Here is a 15,852-nt window from a genome sequence, read left to right on the forward strand (position 1 = left end):
ATATATATATATATATATATATATATATATAAATATAAATATATATATATATAGAGAGAGAGATAGAGAGAGAGAGAGAGAGAGAGAGAGAGAGAGAGAGAGAGAGAGAGAGAGAGAGAGAGAGAGAGAGAGAGAGAGAGAGAGAGAGAATTTTAGGCAACTCAGACAGAAAATTCAGTAGAATATGATTTTGAAAGTTCAAGTTGTTTTGGATGAAGTATTATTTGATTAAAAAAATATCTGTACTATACTACAGTATACAGTACATTATTTATAACATTATTGTAGTTAGTTGCTGTATCTTGAATAGGCTTAAAACTACAGTACCAGAGGTGAACACTAACATGGACAGATAAAGATAAGACAGAAAATGTAAGAGTATGTTGTTAACTTTGTTTGTTGTGTTGTATTTGTTAAAGTATAATAACACTATCAATACTGTAATCTTAATTCAGCAAAATTAACTGTACTCTACCAGCACAATGACTTATGCAGTTAACTTCACTTGCTGTGTCTGACAGATTTATAATAATACTCTAATTTGACCTTACAGTTAAGATTTATGGTATTGTGGCAATACAATGACTTCAGGTGACCAAAGCAGCAGAAACAAACTATTCAAAATAAATTTCAACAGTAACTTGTTTTTTCTATGCACTTTACAAACCAGAGCCTTTCTTTTAACATTCCTTGGCACAAGACAGAGTCACCTGTTGAAAACTTGGTAAAATGACAGTTAGCTAGTGGTAGGAGGGCTACTGAGGCCGCCCCCCCTCCAACCACCTCGTCACAGACCACTTCCTCCAGCATCAGAGGCTGAGTGGGGTGGCTGAGGTGGGATAATGATAAAACTCTCTGATTTGCATACCCAGGAAAAAAAACAAATTACAGTATATTGGCGTCTGGCATCTTCTGATACTTCATAAAATTTTCATGCTCACATCAGATCACTCCTTACTATATTCACATTTAGAAAACCACACTCGTGCCTTAACAACTAGGTTAACACATAAGACACGTGGCCATCGTGCACAACCGAAACATTCAGTTTTCCATAAACTCTTCCCTATGTAGCCTAACACTTTCATCTCTCCTTGTTGTAGATGACATAATGCAAAAACAGAAAACAAGCACAATACCATACAGGAGAAAATCAGCCAAACAGCATAAAAATTACTACCAAAGCCGATTCACACCATCTACACAAGGACATGGCATGAAGAATTCTGACAAGAACTTAAATTCCAGTGCTGCCTGGTGGAAAACAGGTGATTACAGAGACAGTCCTAGTGGGTTAGACAAGCATTATTTTATTTTAAATGCCAATTGCATCTAATGGCATGAAGATATAAGCTGACTTTAACAATAGGTAAGGTTCATTCCAAATAAGTAAGATTAAGTGTCCCACTGCAACCACAGATTCAATGAATAACTATCTAAGTATCGCATCCACGAAAGAGAGATCACTAACGTGGTATGGAACCTTATCATGCAAACCTTAGAAAAACAGCTGCCACCAGAAACCAAGTCTAAAAGGTAGAGAAGCCTGAATAGCACTGATCTAGTGATAAGCATCATAACTAATGCTGTTCTGCCTAAACCTATAATGCCTCAAAAGAACTGCCTGAGCCAGAATGGGAGAGACTCTTTATCACTTACTCCTTGTTACAACCCATGGAAAGAAAAGCCTATAAGAATTTTTGTTGAAATTGGTTTGCAGCGTAATATGATGCGTTATTCCGACGGTAAAGGAGTTTGTCCTCTACATCCTTGGTAAGAGATGATAGATGGGAAGATAAGAGGGTGCAGTGGCTTGTTCTTGGCTACCTAAGAAATTTTTCCTACACAAGGTCTGAAGGTATGATAGTATCTATCAACCTCCAGTCCTTATTCTACAGAGGCGAAGTTCCCCAACTCTATTAAAAATTGCAAGAAGAGGAGGAGGATTGTCTTCATCATTAAGAAGAGCCAGAGAAGCCTCACTAAAGAGCTATACTGCAACCACACTGCAGGTTAGAGTCCTCCCACAGAATCTCAAATTCAAGTCAAGTCCACTCAGTTCAAAACCATAGAAGTGCAGACCTATAGTCATGGATGAGTGGTAACTTCCTATGCCACCTTGAAAACCCAAGGAAAACAGCTATAAGTATAATACAGGTAGCGATCACCCATCCCCTAGAACTACAAAAATTCTACTGAAATCCATGAGAAGTGATGAGAAATTTCTTGAATAACTGCTTCTTACAAATGTGACATTCGATTAATAGTAACTACTACCAGACCTGAAATATTACCAAGCATGAAGACAATATGTGGCAAACCACATTTGGTGCTTAGCCTGATTTTGACATGGGATACCTCATTTATAAATAACACTAAACTGAATAATATTTTCTTTTCGTTTTGTAAGATGATTTCTTAACAATTAAGCCTATGAGCTATATTCACAACAACCAAACCCCTAACAAAGGAATCTGTAACTAGTATGGGAATAAGAGTACCAATGACTTAAAATTACTCTTGTATTTTAATTATAAAGATTTTTAATTATTATTTTACTTATAAATAATAAAAAATTATAAAACCTTAGTAACAGTTCTGCTACACAGGTGTCATAATACTTATCCCTAATACCTAAGGTAATAATTTACAGCAAGAGAGAAAAAAGCTGGTCTAATGGGAAAACCACAATAAAGTAAGAATCTTCCACAAAAAAAACAAAAAACTAATAAATCCTTTTTACCTGAAGAGTTGTAGGAGCATCATGCAAAGTGGGGCCAGAATTAGCAGTGTCTGACCTACTTCTTGCTTCCTCACCACGGGTTCCAGATACTACACCAAGGGGATCCAACACCATATACTTCTTATAGCTGCAAATACAATAGAGAAAACTAACAGATACTGAGCATCATGAATGGAGTTTGTACATGTTTATACATGCTTTGTTAGTTTTGACTTTACACTTTCAACCCCTGAGTATGTTTTGCAAAATTTCAACATTCTTGGAACTTGTCAATTTAAAACATGAGTTTTTTTACTACAGTACAAACTGTAATTATAATCTATTGTTATTATTTCCAACAACACAGTCATCTTTGATTTGGTTTGTTTGTTTGTTAGCAGGACTACACAAAAAGTTGAGTGATTTCTATAACAGTATTATTAAAAGTGGACCTTATGACTGACAACACGGGATTAGTTTTGTGAGATGTAAGAACACACTTTTGGGGACACAAGGATCTTTTGGGGGATGCATTATAAAACCTTGTCTTTTGTTTTGATTAGAGAAGAATTAAACTTTTTCAGATTCCAAAGATGTAATTTTACAAGTGAATGAGTTGACATAGAAGTTCACACACATGATAAAATGTTTTTTGTTACTAGGGACCAACTAAGGAAAATTGTTTTAAACCATTTTTATACAGCTGTCCTTCATAATTTGTGGATGTTATAGTGCCAATATCTTTGAAAATCCATGATTAACTTTTGGCATTCAACTGGTCCATAAGCAAGTTTAGGCTTGGCTACAAGCAACTGAAGATTACTTCAAAATTTATTAACTCATAAGAATATTTATCATTATCATAACATATAAGGTAACAATACACACCAATAATCTTTACTTTGAAGAAACTTACGGTCAAATCCATTAGCATAAACACATTTTAGATTTCTGTGTTTCTGATATTCAGATATAAAATCATGCATCTTATCTTTTGTAAGTTTTTTTACAGTATTATGGACAGTGATACAGTTCATAATGAGCATAAAGTTAAAGTACCTTTAAAATTCAATGAAAAAAAGCATAAACACATTTTAGATTTCATGATGTCTTTGCAGCATGCCCTTACTGTTTCTGATATTCAGATATAAAATCAATTGCCTTACCTTTTGTAATTTTTTAAAAGCAATATGGACAGACATTACAGTTCATAATGAACATAAATTCAATAAAAAAAAATATATTAACACACACAACTGCTAACAGAGAGAAAGAAACAAGATTCACGTTAGGATAACACTGACATTTCATATTACAACTATGTAAATTCATGTAGCCTAGGACATATGGTTCATTGTGGTGCAGTACGAGAAATGAATGCTAACAAAGACAAAGAAGACAGAAGATTCAATGCTAGGCAAACACAAGATGCTCCATAGTCAAGACATGTTTTAGACAGCGAAAACAAGGTTTCTGGAGGGAACCCATTTCACATCTAAATCCTTTAAGGGAAAATGTCAAGGATATGAAATCTTGATACCAACACTGATCAATTTCAATATTACATAATGACCAGTGAAGCTGAGAGTGCAGGATGTTTCAAAACTAATATCTGCAGGGAATATAATGTATGGCTGTGTCATCAAGAACTAATTGTAGAGAATTTTCGCCTAACATTCAAATTAAATTATACAGTACATACGGGTTATGTGTTGTGTTATATAGCAGCAAGGAAGAGACAGATGAAAGATGAGGAGGTAATCTTCCTAGACCATCTGCCTGGTTTGCTTCTTCCAGCCCTCGTCCTTTGTTAGCAGCTCCTTGGCGTTCACGTACATGATAAAATTGCAACTTTTCCTGTGCAGATATGTGGAAAAATTTCTGTTGTCAAGGTGAAACATTGAAAAAAATGTTATATTTCCACAAACTATCTGTTGCGATCTAAATATGATATTTTTATGATAAAATAAGGTTTTACTTATACTTACCTGGTAGTTACATATAGCTGTCGTCTCTGATGTCACGGCAGAATTTTAAATTTCGCGCTAGCGCTATAAACACCTAGGTGATCCCTCTACCAGAGCCCTCTATAGGTAACAAGGAACTATCCCAACAATGTTCTAGAACCCATTAAGTTTTATGCCCACTTGACATGAGAGGGGAGGTGGGCGGGTTTACTCATGTAACTACCAGGTAAGTATAAGTAAAACCTTATTTTATCATAAAAATATCATTTTTACTTATAGAACTTACCTGGTAGTTACATATAGCTGATTGGCACCTTTAGTGGAGGTGGGACCATGTCAGCCGCATACATTGTTAGAAATCAAAACATGAATTTTAGTTCCTTACCTTGAAGGATTGCTGACTCAGCGGTTACTGCCTCTGTAGTCTGCTTATCCCTCGATTGTATAGACAGGATATAAAGGATCCGGGTGTCAGATACAATCTGTTAGTACTTGCCGTAGAGGACAACGCCGTGACGGACAAGACTTAGTATGCCCTTGCTCTGGGCGCAGTACCAAATTAACAATAAGGGATCACCTCTATCATCATAATATTAAAAATTAAAAACTTTCAACCACAAAATTAAAAAGACTGTAGGTACTCCTAAACCATCAAACATAGTACCTACAGACGACGCAACCAAACCCAATTTCCAACATCAAGGAGAAAATGTTAGTCGGATAGGATTGCCCCTCTTTCTCCCTCACCCACCACCGTGTCAGTAACTACTAAAGGCCCTAAGGTACTGCCATTGTCAAAATCTGTCTTCAATTCTGACAAGTAATGCGATGCGAAGACCGACTTACATCGCCAAAACGTAGAATTCACAATCTTTTGCACTGAGAGATTGTGCCTGAAAGCTAAAGATGTAACTACAGCTCTTATCTCATGTGCTCTCACTTTCAGAATTCCCGTGTCTGAGTCCTGACAATTCCCATGGGCTTCCTGAATAACTTCTCTTAAGAAGAAAGCAAGAGCATTCTTGGAAAGTGGTCTTGTCGGGTTTCTCACAGAACACCACAAGTTCTCCGAAGAGCCCCTGATTCCCTTTGTTCGGTGAATATAGAACTTTAAGGCTCTCACCGGGCACAACAATCTCTCTTGTTCTCGTTCTCCCACAAGATCTGAAAGGCTCTTAATGCTGAAAGACCTAGGCCATGGTCTGGACGCATCTTCGTTCTTCGCTAAGAACCTAAGAGAGGAAGCACATACAGCTTTTCCTTGAGCGAAACCAATAGTTTTGTCCAAGGCATGAACCTCACTCACCCTCCTGGCTGTTGCGAGTGCTACTAGAAAATTGTTTTCTTAGTCAAATTTCTCAACGAGACATTTGCCAAAGGTTCGAATTGATCTGAACAAATCCATTTAAGAACGATGTCCAAATTCCATGCTATTTGTTTAGGAACTTTCGTCTTCGAGGTATTAAAAGACTTAAGTAAATCCGTTAGATCCTGATTGTTCGAGATGTCTAGACCTCTGTGCTTAAATACCCGACGCAAGCATTGATCGATACCCCTTAATTGTGCTCAAAGACAATCCTTTTTCCTTATAAAGGGATAGCAAGAACTTCGCTATTTGATTTAGAGAGGTTTTAGAAGACGAAACTCCATGTCTATTGCACCAGTCTCTAAACTGACTCCATCTTGCCTGGTATACTCGTCCGATGACTTTCTTCTGGGTCGCGCAATAGCGCTTGCAACCTCCTTTGAAAAGCCTCTCTTCCTGAGGAGTCGCTCGACAGTCTGCAGGCGACAAGCCGTGAGCGGACAAGTTCTGATGGAACCTTAGGAAGTGGGGCTGTCCGAGTAGATCTTTCCTCGACGGGAGGATCTCGGAAAATCTGCGAGAGGAGGAGAAGATCTGGGAACCACTCCCTCGATGGCCAGAATGGAACAATTAGTGTCATCTTGGTGTTCTTGTGGTTCCTGAACTTTTCCAGGACCTTCCTGATAATTTTGAAAGGTGGAAAAGCGTAAAGTTCCAGGCAATCCCAACTCATTGTCATTGCATCCACCCAAAGTGCCTTGTCGTCCGGATCTGGGGAGCAATATACGAGGAGGCGTTTTGTTCTGTCTGTTGCAAACAGGTCTATTAGCAGACAACCCCACAGATTCCACAACTGTTTGCAAACCTGCGGATGTAAGGTCCATTCCGTGGGCAAGACTTGATTCTTCCTGCTTAAGAGATCTGCTGTTACATTCCTCTCGCCTTTTATGAATCTGGTCAATAACGTGACCTCGTTCTCTTCCGACCATTCTAAAAGTTCCTTGGTCGTCTGATACAGGGAGAAGGAATGAGTGCCCCCCTGCTTTTTTATATAAGCAAGAGCTGTCGTGTTGTCTGACTGAACTAGAATTACCTTGTCTTTTACCTCTTGTTGAAATTGCATCAAGGCTAGATGTACCGCTTTCAGTTCTTTCACATTTATGTGCAGTTCTTTCTGTTCTTCCTGCCACTGGCCCGAACATTCATTGTTGTCTAAAGTCGCTCCCCACCCTGATCCAGGCGTCTGACAAGAGTGTGAGGTCTGGGTTCTTGATATAAAGAGAAATTCCCTCCTCTAGTCTTTCTCTTGAATTCCACCAGACCAGCTCCTTCTTGATCCGATCTGAGATCTTGAAAAGAAAGGAATCCGGATGGGTTTTATGCGTGGCCATTGGCTTTGTAGATAAAACTGCAGAGGCCTCATCTTGAGTCTCCCCAGTTTTACAAACTTCTCCATCGAGGCTAAAGTCCCCAGCAAGCTCATCCACTGGTTGGCTGAGCAAACCTCGCGATGTAGAAAGTCGTCTATCATGCTTAGACAAGACTACTCTCTGTATTGATGGAGAAGCCCGAAAAGCCAGAGAGTCCATCCTCACTCCCAAATAAACCATCTGTTGTGATGGTGAGAGGGACGATTTTGGAACATTGACTAGTAGACCTAGTTCCTTTGCCAGAGATAATGTCTTTATTAGGTCCTCCACACATCTGGCTTTGGAGTGTGCTTTCATAAGCCAGTCATCCAGATACATTGACATCCTTATTCCTTGCAAGTGAAGATTCTTCGCCACCGTTGACAGAACTCTTGTAAACACCTGAGGTGCAGCTGACAGTCCAAAACAAAGAGCTCTGAACTGGAATACTTTGCCTTGGAAAACAAACCTCAGGAACTTCCTTGATTCCTGATGGACTGGAACATGGAAGTACGCATCCTGGAGGTCTATCGAGACCATCCAGTCGACCGGTTGAAGAGATGCCAACACCGACTCTGTCGTCTCCATCGAAAATTTCGTCTTTTTTACAAAAACGTTCAATGCGCTCACGTCTAGAACTGGCCTCCAACCTCCCGACGCCTTCGAAACTAAAAAGAGGCGGTTGTAAAACCCCGGAGAGCATGGGGTCAGCACTAATTCGATGGCTTGTTTCCTTAGTAGTGCTTCTACTTCTTCTCGAAGGGCGCAAAACTTCTGAGAGTCGTTGGAGTACGCTTGAAAAGTGACTGGAGCGTCCGACAACGGGGGCTTTTGTTGGAATGGGATGGAGTACCCTTCCCGAATCACCTGTAAGGTCCAAGGATCTTGAGTGACCTTTTGCCAGGCCTCCGAGAATGACTGGAGTCTGGCACCTACTGCTGTGTGGAGGACAACACACTCATTTCTTCTGTTGAATATTGGAAGGTCGAGTAGAGGATTTCCCTTTCCCACAGAACTTGGAAAAGGGCCGAGAAGCAGACTTGCCCTTGAACGTCTTGGAAGTGTCTGAAAACACTGAAGTTTTGGCGGAAGTTGCTTCAGGAGTAGCCTTCTTCGGTTTCTTTGCTGACTGAGCCAAAAGGTCCTGTGTTGCTTTTTGCGTGAGAGCTTCAGCAATCTCTCGAACTAATTCCTTCGGGAACAAGTGGTCCTTCGACAAAGGGGAAAAGAGGAGAGCAGACCTCTGGTTGCGGGATACACCCTTCGCCAAAAAAGAGCACCAGAGTTGTCGTTTCTTCAGAACTCCGGTTGCAAGAACCGAAGTTAGCTCCAAGGCACTATCGCATACTCCCTTGTCTATGCAGTCAACTACCGAAGTGAAATCCGTCAACTGCACATCCGAAAGTCCGAATTCTTTGACTTTCCTAGCCAGAGCCGCCACTGACCAATCTAGGAAACTGATGACCTCCACAACAGCGAAAATACTCTTGAGAAGATGATCCAACTCTGACTGCGTGAAGAAGATCTTCGCTGACTGAAGAGCTGTGCGACGACTTGAATCCACGAGACTGGAGAAGTCCCCTTGAGCGGAGGCAGACACACAAAAGGAAAAACGTTCCCCAGTCTCGTACCACATGCGGCTGCGATGAGCCAATCTGGAGGGTGGAAGACAAAACATACTCTTGCCTTGCTCTCTCTTGTCTGAGCGCCAGGTATTAATCTTCTTGATAGCCTTCCTGGCCGAAATCGCCAATACTAGGTGTGTAAAAGGAGCTGGATCCGAGGCATTGTCCCTCTTAAACTGCGATCTGGGAGATGCCGGAGTCGAAGGCTTAAAAGAGTCCCCAAAGTTCTTAACGAAAAACTTGAGTAACTTCTTATAACCAGAAGATTTCTCTTTGATTGCTGGAATGTCCTCTTCCATTTCTACATCTTCTTCATCTACCTCTTCTTCAGAAGACACAGGAGACAATTGGTGTGCAGGAACTGTTTCTTGAAACTCCTGACGAAACGTAGGTCGCATGGAATCGAAAGTCTTGCGACCATGCCGATGTGGCGCCGAATCCGCCAGGTGTGGCGCCGCGCCATGCTGAAGTGGCGCTGAATCCGCCAGGTGTGGCGCCCGCCAAGCTGAAGTGGTGCCTCGCCAACAGAACGTGGCGTATCCGGAGTCAGAGAAGAATGCTGAAGCGCCTGGTTGAGTCTCTTCACTGGTGCATGCGAAGTGGGAGGCTCTTGCGCCAAGACTTGTGGCGCATTCAAAGGAAGCGCCTCCGCAACAGGTGCTCCCGAAGCAGCACGAGCGCCACAAAAGAACTGAATAAGATCCGTCAATTTGTCCGTAACTTGAGCGACAAAACGGGGATCTTGTTGACCGGTAGTAGGAGGAGGCACTATCTGCGATGAAGCTGGACGAGATGTAGACACTCCTGGTACGAAATCACGCTTATTACTAGCAATGGTACGCGTAGGTTCCTTCCGACGAGGGGGCGGATCCACTGAAGAGGAGGAGGAAAAAGCTTCAGGATCCTCCCAGAAGCTACAGCCCGCTTGTGGATCCGTCAACGATCTTTTCTTAGGAATCGCTGCAGGAGAGACGGCGCGAGACCTCTTGAGAGGGCGAGAAGAATGCTTGAAGCGCCCACTTCGAGGAGGAGTCAAAGAATCAGCACCACTAGAAGACCCATCCCCAGGATTGCACAACAGGAAAACTTGAGGGGGCGACTGTTCGGGAGCAAGCCCCACTCGCCTCCTTTCGGCTTTCGACATGCCCTCTCCCTGAACCAGGGGAGTCCGACAGAGGTCTAGACCTGGGAGAACGAGTGGGCCGAACAGACACCTCCTCCACTAACACTTCACTTCGAGGAGCCAACTTTTCAATAGCTTGGCCCATCGTCTGGATGGCCGAAAGCACTGCTGAAAATTTAGTGTCCATCTGGACTTTTAACTCTGACACGGTGATAGGACTGGGATTAACAGGGTCGGACAAAGGAGAGTTAATAGGAGAGGGGTTAACAGATTGAATTACCTGCCCTACAGACTTAGCAGATGATGACCTCTGCAAAGCCTTCCTAACTCTGTCCTTTTCTAACTTTCGTAGATATTTCTCTAAGGCTGACCATTCATCCGTTGTTAGATGCATACATTCCTCACATGTATTCTCTAAATTACAAAATTTACCCCTACATGAAGAGCAAACTGAATGGGGGTCGATAGTCATTGGGCAATCGAGTCCTACAGCCTAAAGCACAATATCTATACTGAGATCCAGAATCAGACATATTGTACACAATGAATTAATTCCAACCACAAATTGCAAAGCGCTAGCTAGCAAAAAACCACAAAAAAATACTTAAGTATAACTTGCAGACAAAAAATTCAACCAAGAACGAGACCGTGTTGCCGGTCTCTCGGCAGAAAACTTAATGGGTTCTAGAACATTGTTGGGATAGTTCCTTGTTACCTATAGAGGGCGCTGGTAGAGGGATCACCTAGGTGTTTATAGCGCTAGCGCGAAATTTAAAATTCTGCCGTGACGTCAGAGACGACAGCTATATGTAACTACCAGGTAAGTTCTATAAGTAAAATTAAAAATCCACATCTACAGTCCATCAAGGCAAACTATCCAAGATCACATTTTAATCTGTCTAACTTGTACATCATTCTTATTTTCACAGCCATGTGATATACAGTAATGGAGATCAGTAACAACTGAAATATTGTAGTTCCTTTGTCAGATCAACATATAATTCCAGTTTTCCTTCTTTGCTAATATGAGAGTACATACCTCTTTGTATATGTTCAGAAGGACAAACAATTTTAAGTCATAAATACTATTGTATAACTTGTAAATCTGAATCATAAGGCTTCTTTCCACCCAAACCAGATGATGCTTTTCTGTAGTTAATAAGTAAGGAAAACAAATTTTTCTTCTTAAAATGAAGCATGTTAATTATCTTCAAAAAGATTAAGTGGTCAGGAGTCAAAGAACCTGACAAAATCTACTTGCACCTCTCACATCACACTACAGTACTACAGTAGTCTCATAAAATGAACCCTAAACACTGAGTGAACCAAATTACCCTGGAAAGTAACAGCATGATACCATTACTTATCTGTATCTTACTTTCTATTTTTAGAATACAATTCCAGCTTACTTTCTATTTTTGGAATACAATATACTTATTTATTTTTTCTAAATAAATTCTTTGTTCACTGCGGAGTTATCAAGATACAAGATACAAGATCATAAATATTGGAATATCACTTTTCCCCCTGACTATCCATGGAAAGTTTTTAAAGAGATGAAAAAGGACAAAGTCAAGTGCAGAGTACAGTACTTGGTTCACACTAAGGCCCGTAGCAAAATCAAACCAAGACTGGAGAGCATTTGGAATTTGCAGTATTATTATTACTGTCAATTACTTTAACCAGACCACTGATCCAAAATAAGTAGCAGTGGAATCCACCTTATCAGTGAAGGTCTCATCCATCTAACTAGAGATTCATTCTTCTTAACTAGGAAGTAGGCACTTAGTTTCTCTATTCTGCTTGCATAAACTTGGGTTAAAGTAACAGATTTGTATTTCACATAAATATATATTTTTCTTTCTTACTTGAAGTGCTGCTGGACTAATGGGAATGCCATCTTTCAGCTTAACAGGTGTTGCAGTGAAAGGTATAGGTGTTGTGTTGCTCTGTAGGGGAACATAAGGCTCAAACTTTTCCCCACCAGGAAACTGGGCACATGAAAATACCTGAAATACAGAAAAAAAAAAAAAAAAATTAGCTATTTCATTACAGTAAATGAAACACAGTGTAAACTAATCAAACTGTAACAAAATTTTTATTAAATGTGAATAAAGTAAAAAATACTAGATATTCTTCATTAAATCATTTCACAAAAATGACATTTTTATAATAAAATAAGGTATTATATATACTTACCAAGTAATTACATAGCTATAGTTTCTACTTAAATGGCAGCTTAAGAATTGAAAATTAGTGGTAGCGCTCTTTTGTTTTGGTGCAGTTAAGTGCCCCGCCCACTTTTGGGGAAGAATAGGTACAATGTAGCTAAAGAGCCCAGTTCGTTTACGCTCTAAGTCTGTTCATGTACTGTAATTACTTGGCAAGTATATATAAAACCTTATTTAATTATAAAAATGTTATTTTTATATATGACACTTACCAAGTAATTACATAGCTGAATCCCACATTGATAGGAGATGGGAAGAATGGACATGTGCTACTCCAAAAACATTATAAAGAAATACATTTTGAAATAGAAAAGAAAAGCTAGCATTGTGGTTTGGTAATGCTTGTTGTAACCTTACCTGAGGAGAGAGCAAGAGCAGGAAGATACTGACTCTTGGTCGTTGCTCATCTCGACCCGTAGGGACATGACTGGTAGTGTCAGGATTGTCTCTACTTCAGTGGGAGCTTTGTGGTCAGGGAGTGCTTCTATGACTTGACAAAGCTTAAACACAACCATTGCCCTTGACCTGGGCGAAAAATAGACATTAACTAACATACGACCATAAAGTTATATTACCTGGGCACCATTTAAAAAAAATATATTACCCATCCATTAAAAATGAAGATTGGAGGGTACTCCAGGTACTAAGTACCCCTGGCTTCCCAAAAACTCAACAACCTTAATCAAGGCTAGGAGACAGAGAAATAGGAGGATCACCCCTACCCCTCATTCCCCAGTGACACGCCAGCCACAGAGAATGGACCCAGTGTACTGTAGTCCTCGAACACACTTTCAACGTCACATAGATAATAGTTGGCAAAGACCGAGTGACACTTCCAGTAAGTCGATTGGATTATGGTAGCTAGAGAGAGATTGCATTAAAAAGCCAACAAAGTGGCTACTACCTGTACTTCATGTGCTTTCACCTTTAACAGTAGTAAATTATTCCGAATTCCCAAGTGAGACTTTATAACAATGTTTCCCAAAAAGAAAGAGATAGCATTCTTGGAGAGAGGATGTAAAGGGTTCTTGACAGAACATCAGAGGTTACGAGAATTTCCTCTGATATTCTTGGGTCTCTCGATGTAAAATCTCAATGATCTCAGTGGGCATAATACTCTCTCTTATACAGTTCTGCAAGACTCTGGACCGAAAAAGAATGAGGCCAAGGGTTAAGACAGGTACTCGTTTTTGGTTAAGAAGCCTAAAATATATATATGAGCAAATAGCTGTCTCTTGCAAAAAAGCAACTTGTTTGTCCAGGGCTTGTAACTCACTGACTCTTTTGCTGTGGCTAAAGTGATTAAGAAAAGTATCTTTCGAGGCAGATCCCTAAAGGAGGACATCTGCATAGGTTCGAAAGGCGGGCCTGAAAACCAATGTAGGGCTACGTCTAGGTTCCAAGACACTGGCTGCTGAGATTTCCATTTTCTGGTGTCAAAGACTTGACTAAGTCTGAAATGTCCGGGTCTGAGGAAATAATCACATTTCTATGCTTGAATACTGAGTTCAGCATGGATCTGTAACCCTTTATCGTAGACGTCGAAAGGCCTCTCGAAGATCCTGGGTAAAGTAGAAATTCGGCTAGTTGGGCTACAGTGGTTTGAAGAAGAGTCGCATCTACATTTTGTGATAGGATTCGCAACTTTTCTTGAAAATCCTTTTGCTCTAACAAGCTTCCTGACAATTTAAAGCCTGTCAGAGTGAGAGTGGACGAACCTTGATGATATCTGTTGAAGTGAGGTTGTCTGAGAAGATCTTTCCTCTGTGGGAGGAGCCACGGAAAGCCCGACAGAAGTTCCAGAAGGTCTGGAAACCATTCCTTTTGAGGCCAAAAGGGAATACTAGGATCATCGATGAGTGATGAGAAGTCCTAAATTTGTTGATCATATCTCTTACTAGACTGAACAGAGGGAAGGCATACATTTCCAGGTGTGACCAATCCTGAAGTATCGCCTCCATTGCCCAAGTCTGAAGGTCCGGTGCCAGAGAGCAAGACAGGGGGAGGCAATAGATCCTGGATGTTGCAAACAAGTCTATCGACGGTGTTCCCCACCGATTCAACTGGTCGGTGCACACCTGTGGATTCAGCGACCATTCCGTGGGTAGAACCTGTTGGCAATGGCTCAATTCGCCCACTAATGCACTTAACTTGCCCTGAACACAGCAGGTGAGAATCTGTGTATTGTTGTTGTGCGCCCCAAGAAAGAGATCCTTGGCTAACTCGCACAGTGACAGAGAGTGAGTGCCTCTTCGGTTTCGAATATAAGCCAGAGCCACTGTGTTGTCGGAATGAACCACAATCACTGAGACTCAAGTTACTGCGGCAAAATGTTGAAGAGCCATGTGAATCTCTTTCAACTCCTACAGATTTATGTGCAGTTTCCTCTTTTGAAGAGACCACTTCCCTGACACTTCCAATCGTCCTAGTGTCGCTCCCCAACCTAGGTCTGATGTGTCGGAGAATAATGAGAGGTTCAGGTTTGGATGACATAGGGACTTCCGTGAGTGGAACCTTCTTACTACAAGCCTTTTCAGACATTGTCTCAAGGCTCTGGCAAGGCAGAGAACCATCTCATCCCTATCCCCCCTGTACAAAGTCTTTCAAAGACAGGGAAAAAAAATACTCAAGCCTTAGGTCTGGGACTATGGGGTTCTGGGTCTTGGCCACAAAGTCCAGGACATATTCCAACAAGATGGAGGACCACCCTTCTGAGTGTGAGACTCTATACGACAGGGTATATAGTTCCCCCGCCCTGTTAGCTGATGCTAGAGCAAGGAGGAAGATGGCCTTCAACATTAGATCCCTATCCATCACCTTCTTCAGGGAGTTCAAATGGAGTGTTCCTCAAGAAGCCTAGGACCCTGGTCACATCCCACTTCTTAAAGTGTTTGATGATGGTGGACAGTTCCCATGCATTCGTCAGGTATATCTCCCTGGCCCTGGAAACATGGGCTACAGCTGCTGAGTACCCCCTTGACTGTTGCAACGGAAAGGCTCTTCTCCTCCCGTAGGTACAGTAGGAAGGTTCATCACCTCTCTTAAAGAGGTCTTAAGTGGATGGTAGTCTCTCTCATGGTGCTAACTGCAGAAGGCCACCCATTTTACCTGGTAGACACCCCCACAGATGAGGGTCATAATGCATTAGTGATTGCTTTGGATGAACATTCTGAAAAGCCTCTCTGTCACATATGTTGGATAGCCTCCAGCCTTGAAGCTGAAGGGATCCTACCACTAAGTGGTACCTCCTGTTGTGTTCCTGAACCGGAAGGTTGAGAGCTTCAGAGATCTGTCTTGGGACGTCTACTAGGGTGTGGAGTAGGTCTGCGTAGCACACCACCTGCTGCCACAGGGCACCACTAATGTCATTCTCAGCCCCTGGGAGATGAAGAACTTGCTGATGACCTTCTTCAACTGACTGAACACAGGAAAGATGTCAATGTCCATGTTGTCTGATGGGTGTTGGAAA

General features: G+C 41.3%; 1 protein-coding gene across 2 annotated transcripts in view; it reads right to left on the bottom strand.

The window, feature by feature from the left end:
- The window catches only part of LOC136854088 (WASH complex subunit 1-like), a 68,279-nt gene that overhangs the window by 35,840 nt on the left and 16,587 nt on the right, over nucleotides 1-15,852 (bottom strand). For both annotated transcript variants that reach the window (XM_067130242.1, XM_067130244.1), the window contains 3 exons: nucleotides 12,021-12,161; nucleotides 4,425-4,579; nucleotides 2,744-2,870 (listed from right to left, as the gene is read on the bottom strand). In XM_067130242.1, coding sequence (XP_066986343.1) covers nucleotides 2,744-2,870; nucleotides 4,425-4,579; nucleotides 12,021-12,161 — 423 coding nt within the window. The remainder of the gene's footprint in view (nucleotides 1-2,743; nucleotides 2,871-4,424; nucleotides 4,580-12,020; nucleotides 12,162-15,852) is intronic.

This window comes from Macrobrachium rosenbergii, chromosome 28 (assembly GCF_040412425.1).
Source record: "Macrobrachium rosenbergii isolate ZJJX-2024 chromosome 28, ASM4041242v1, whole genome shotgun sequence".
NCBI lineage: Eukaryota > Metazoa > Arthropoda > Malacostraca > Decapoda > Palaemonidae > Macrobrachium > Macrobrachium rosenbergii.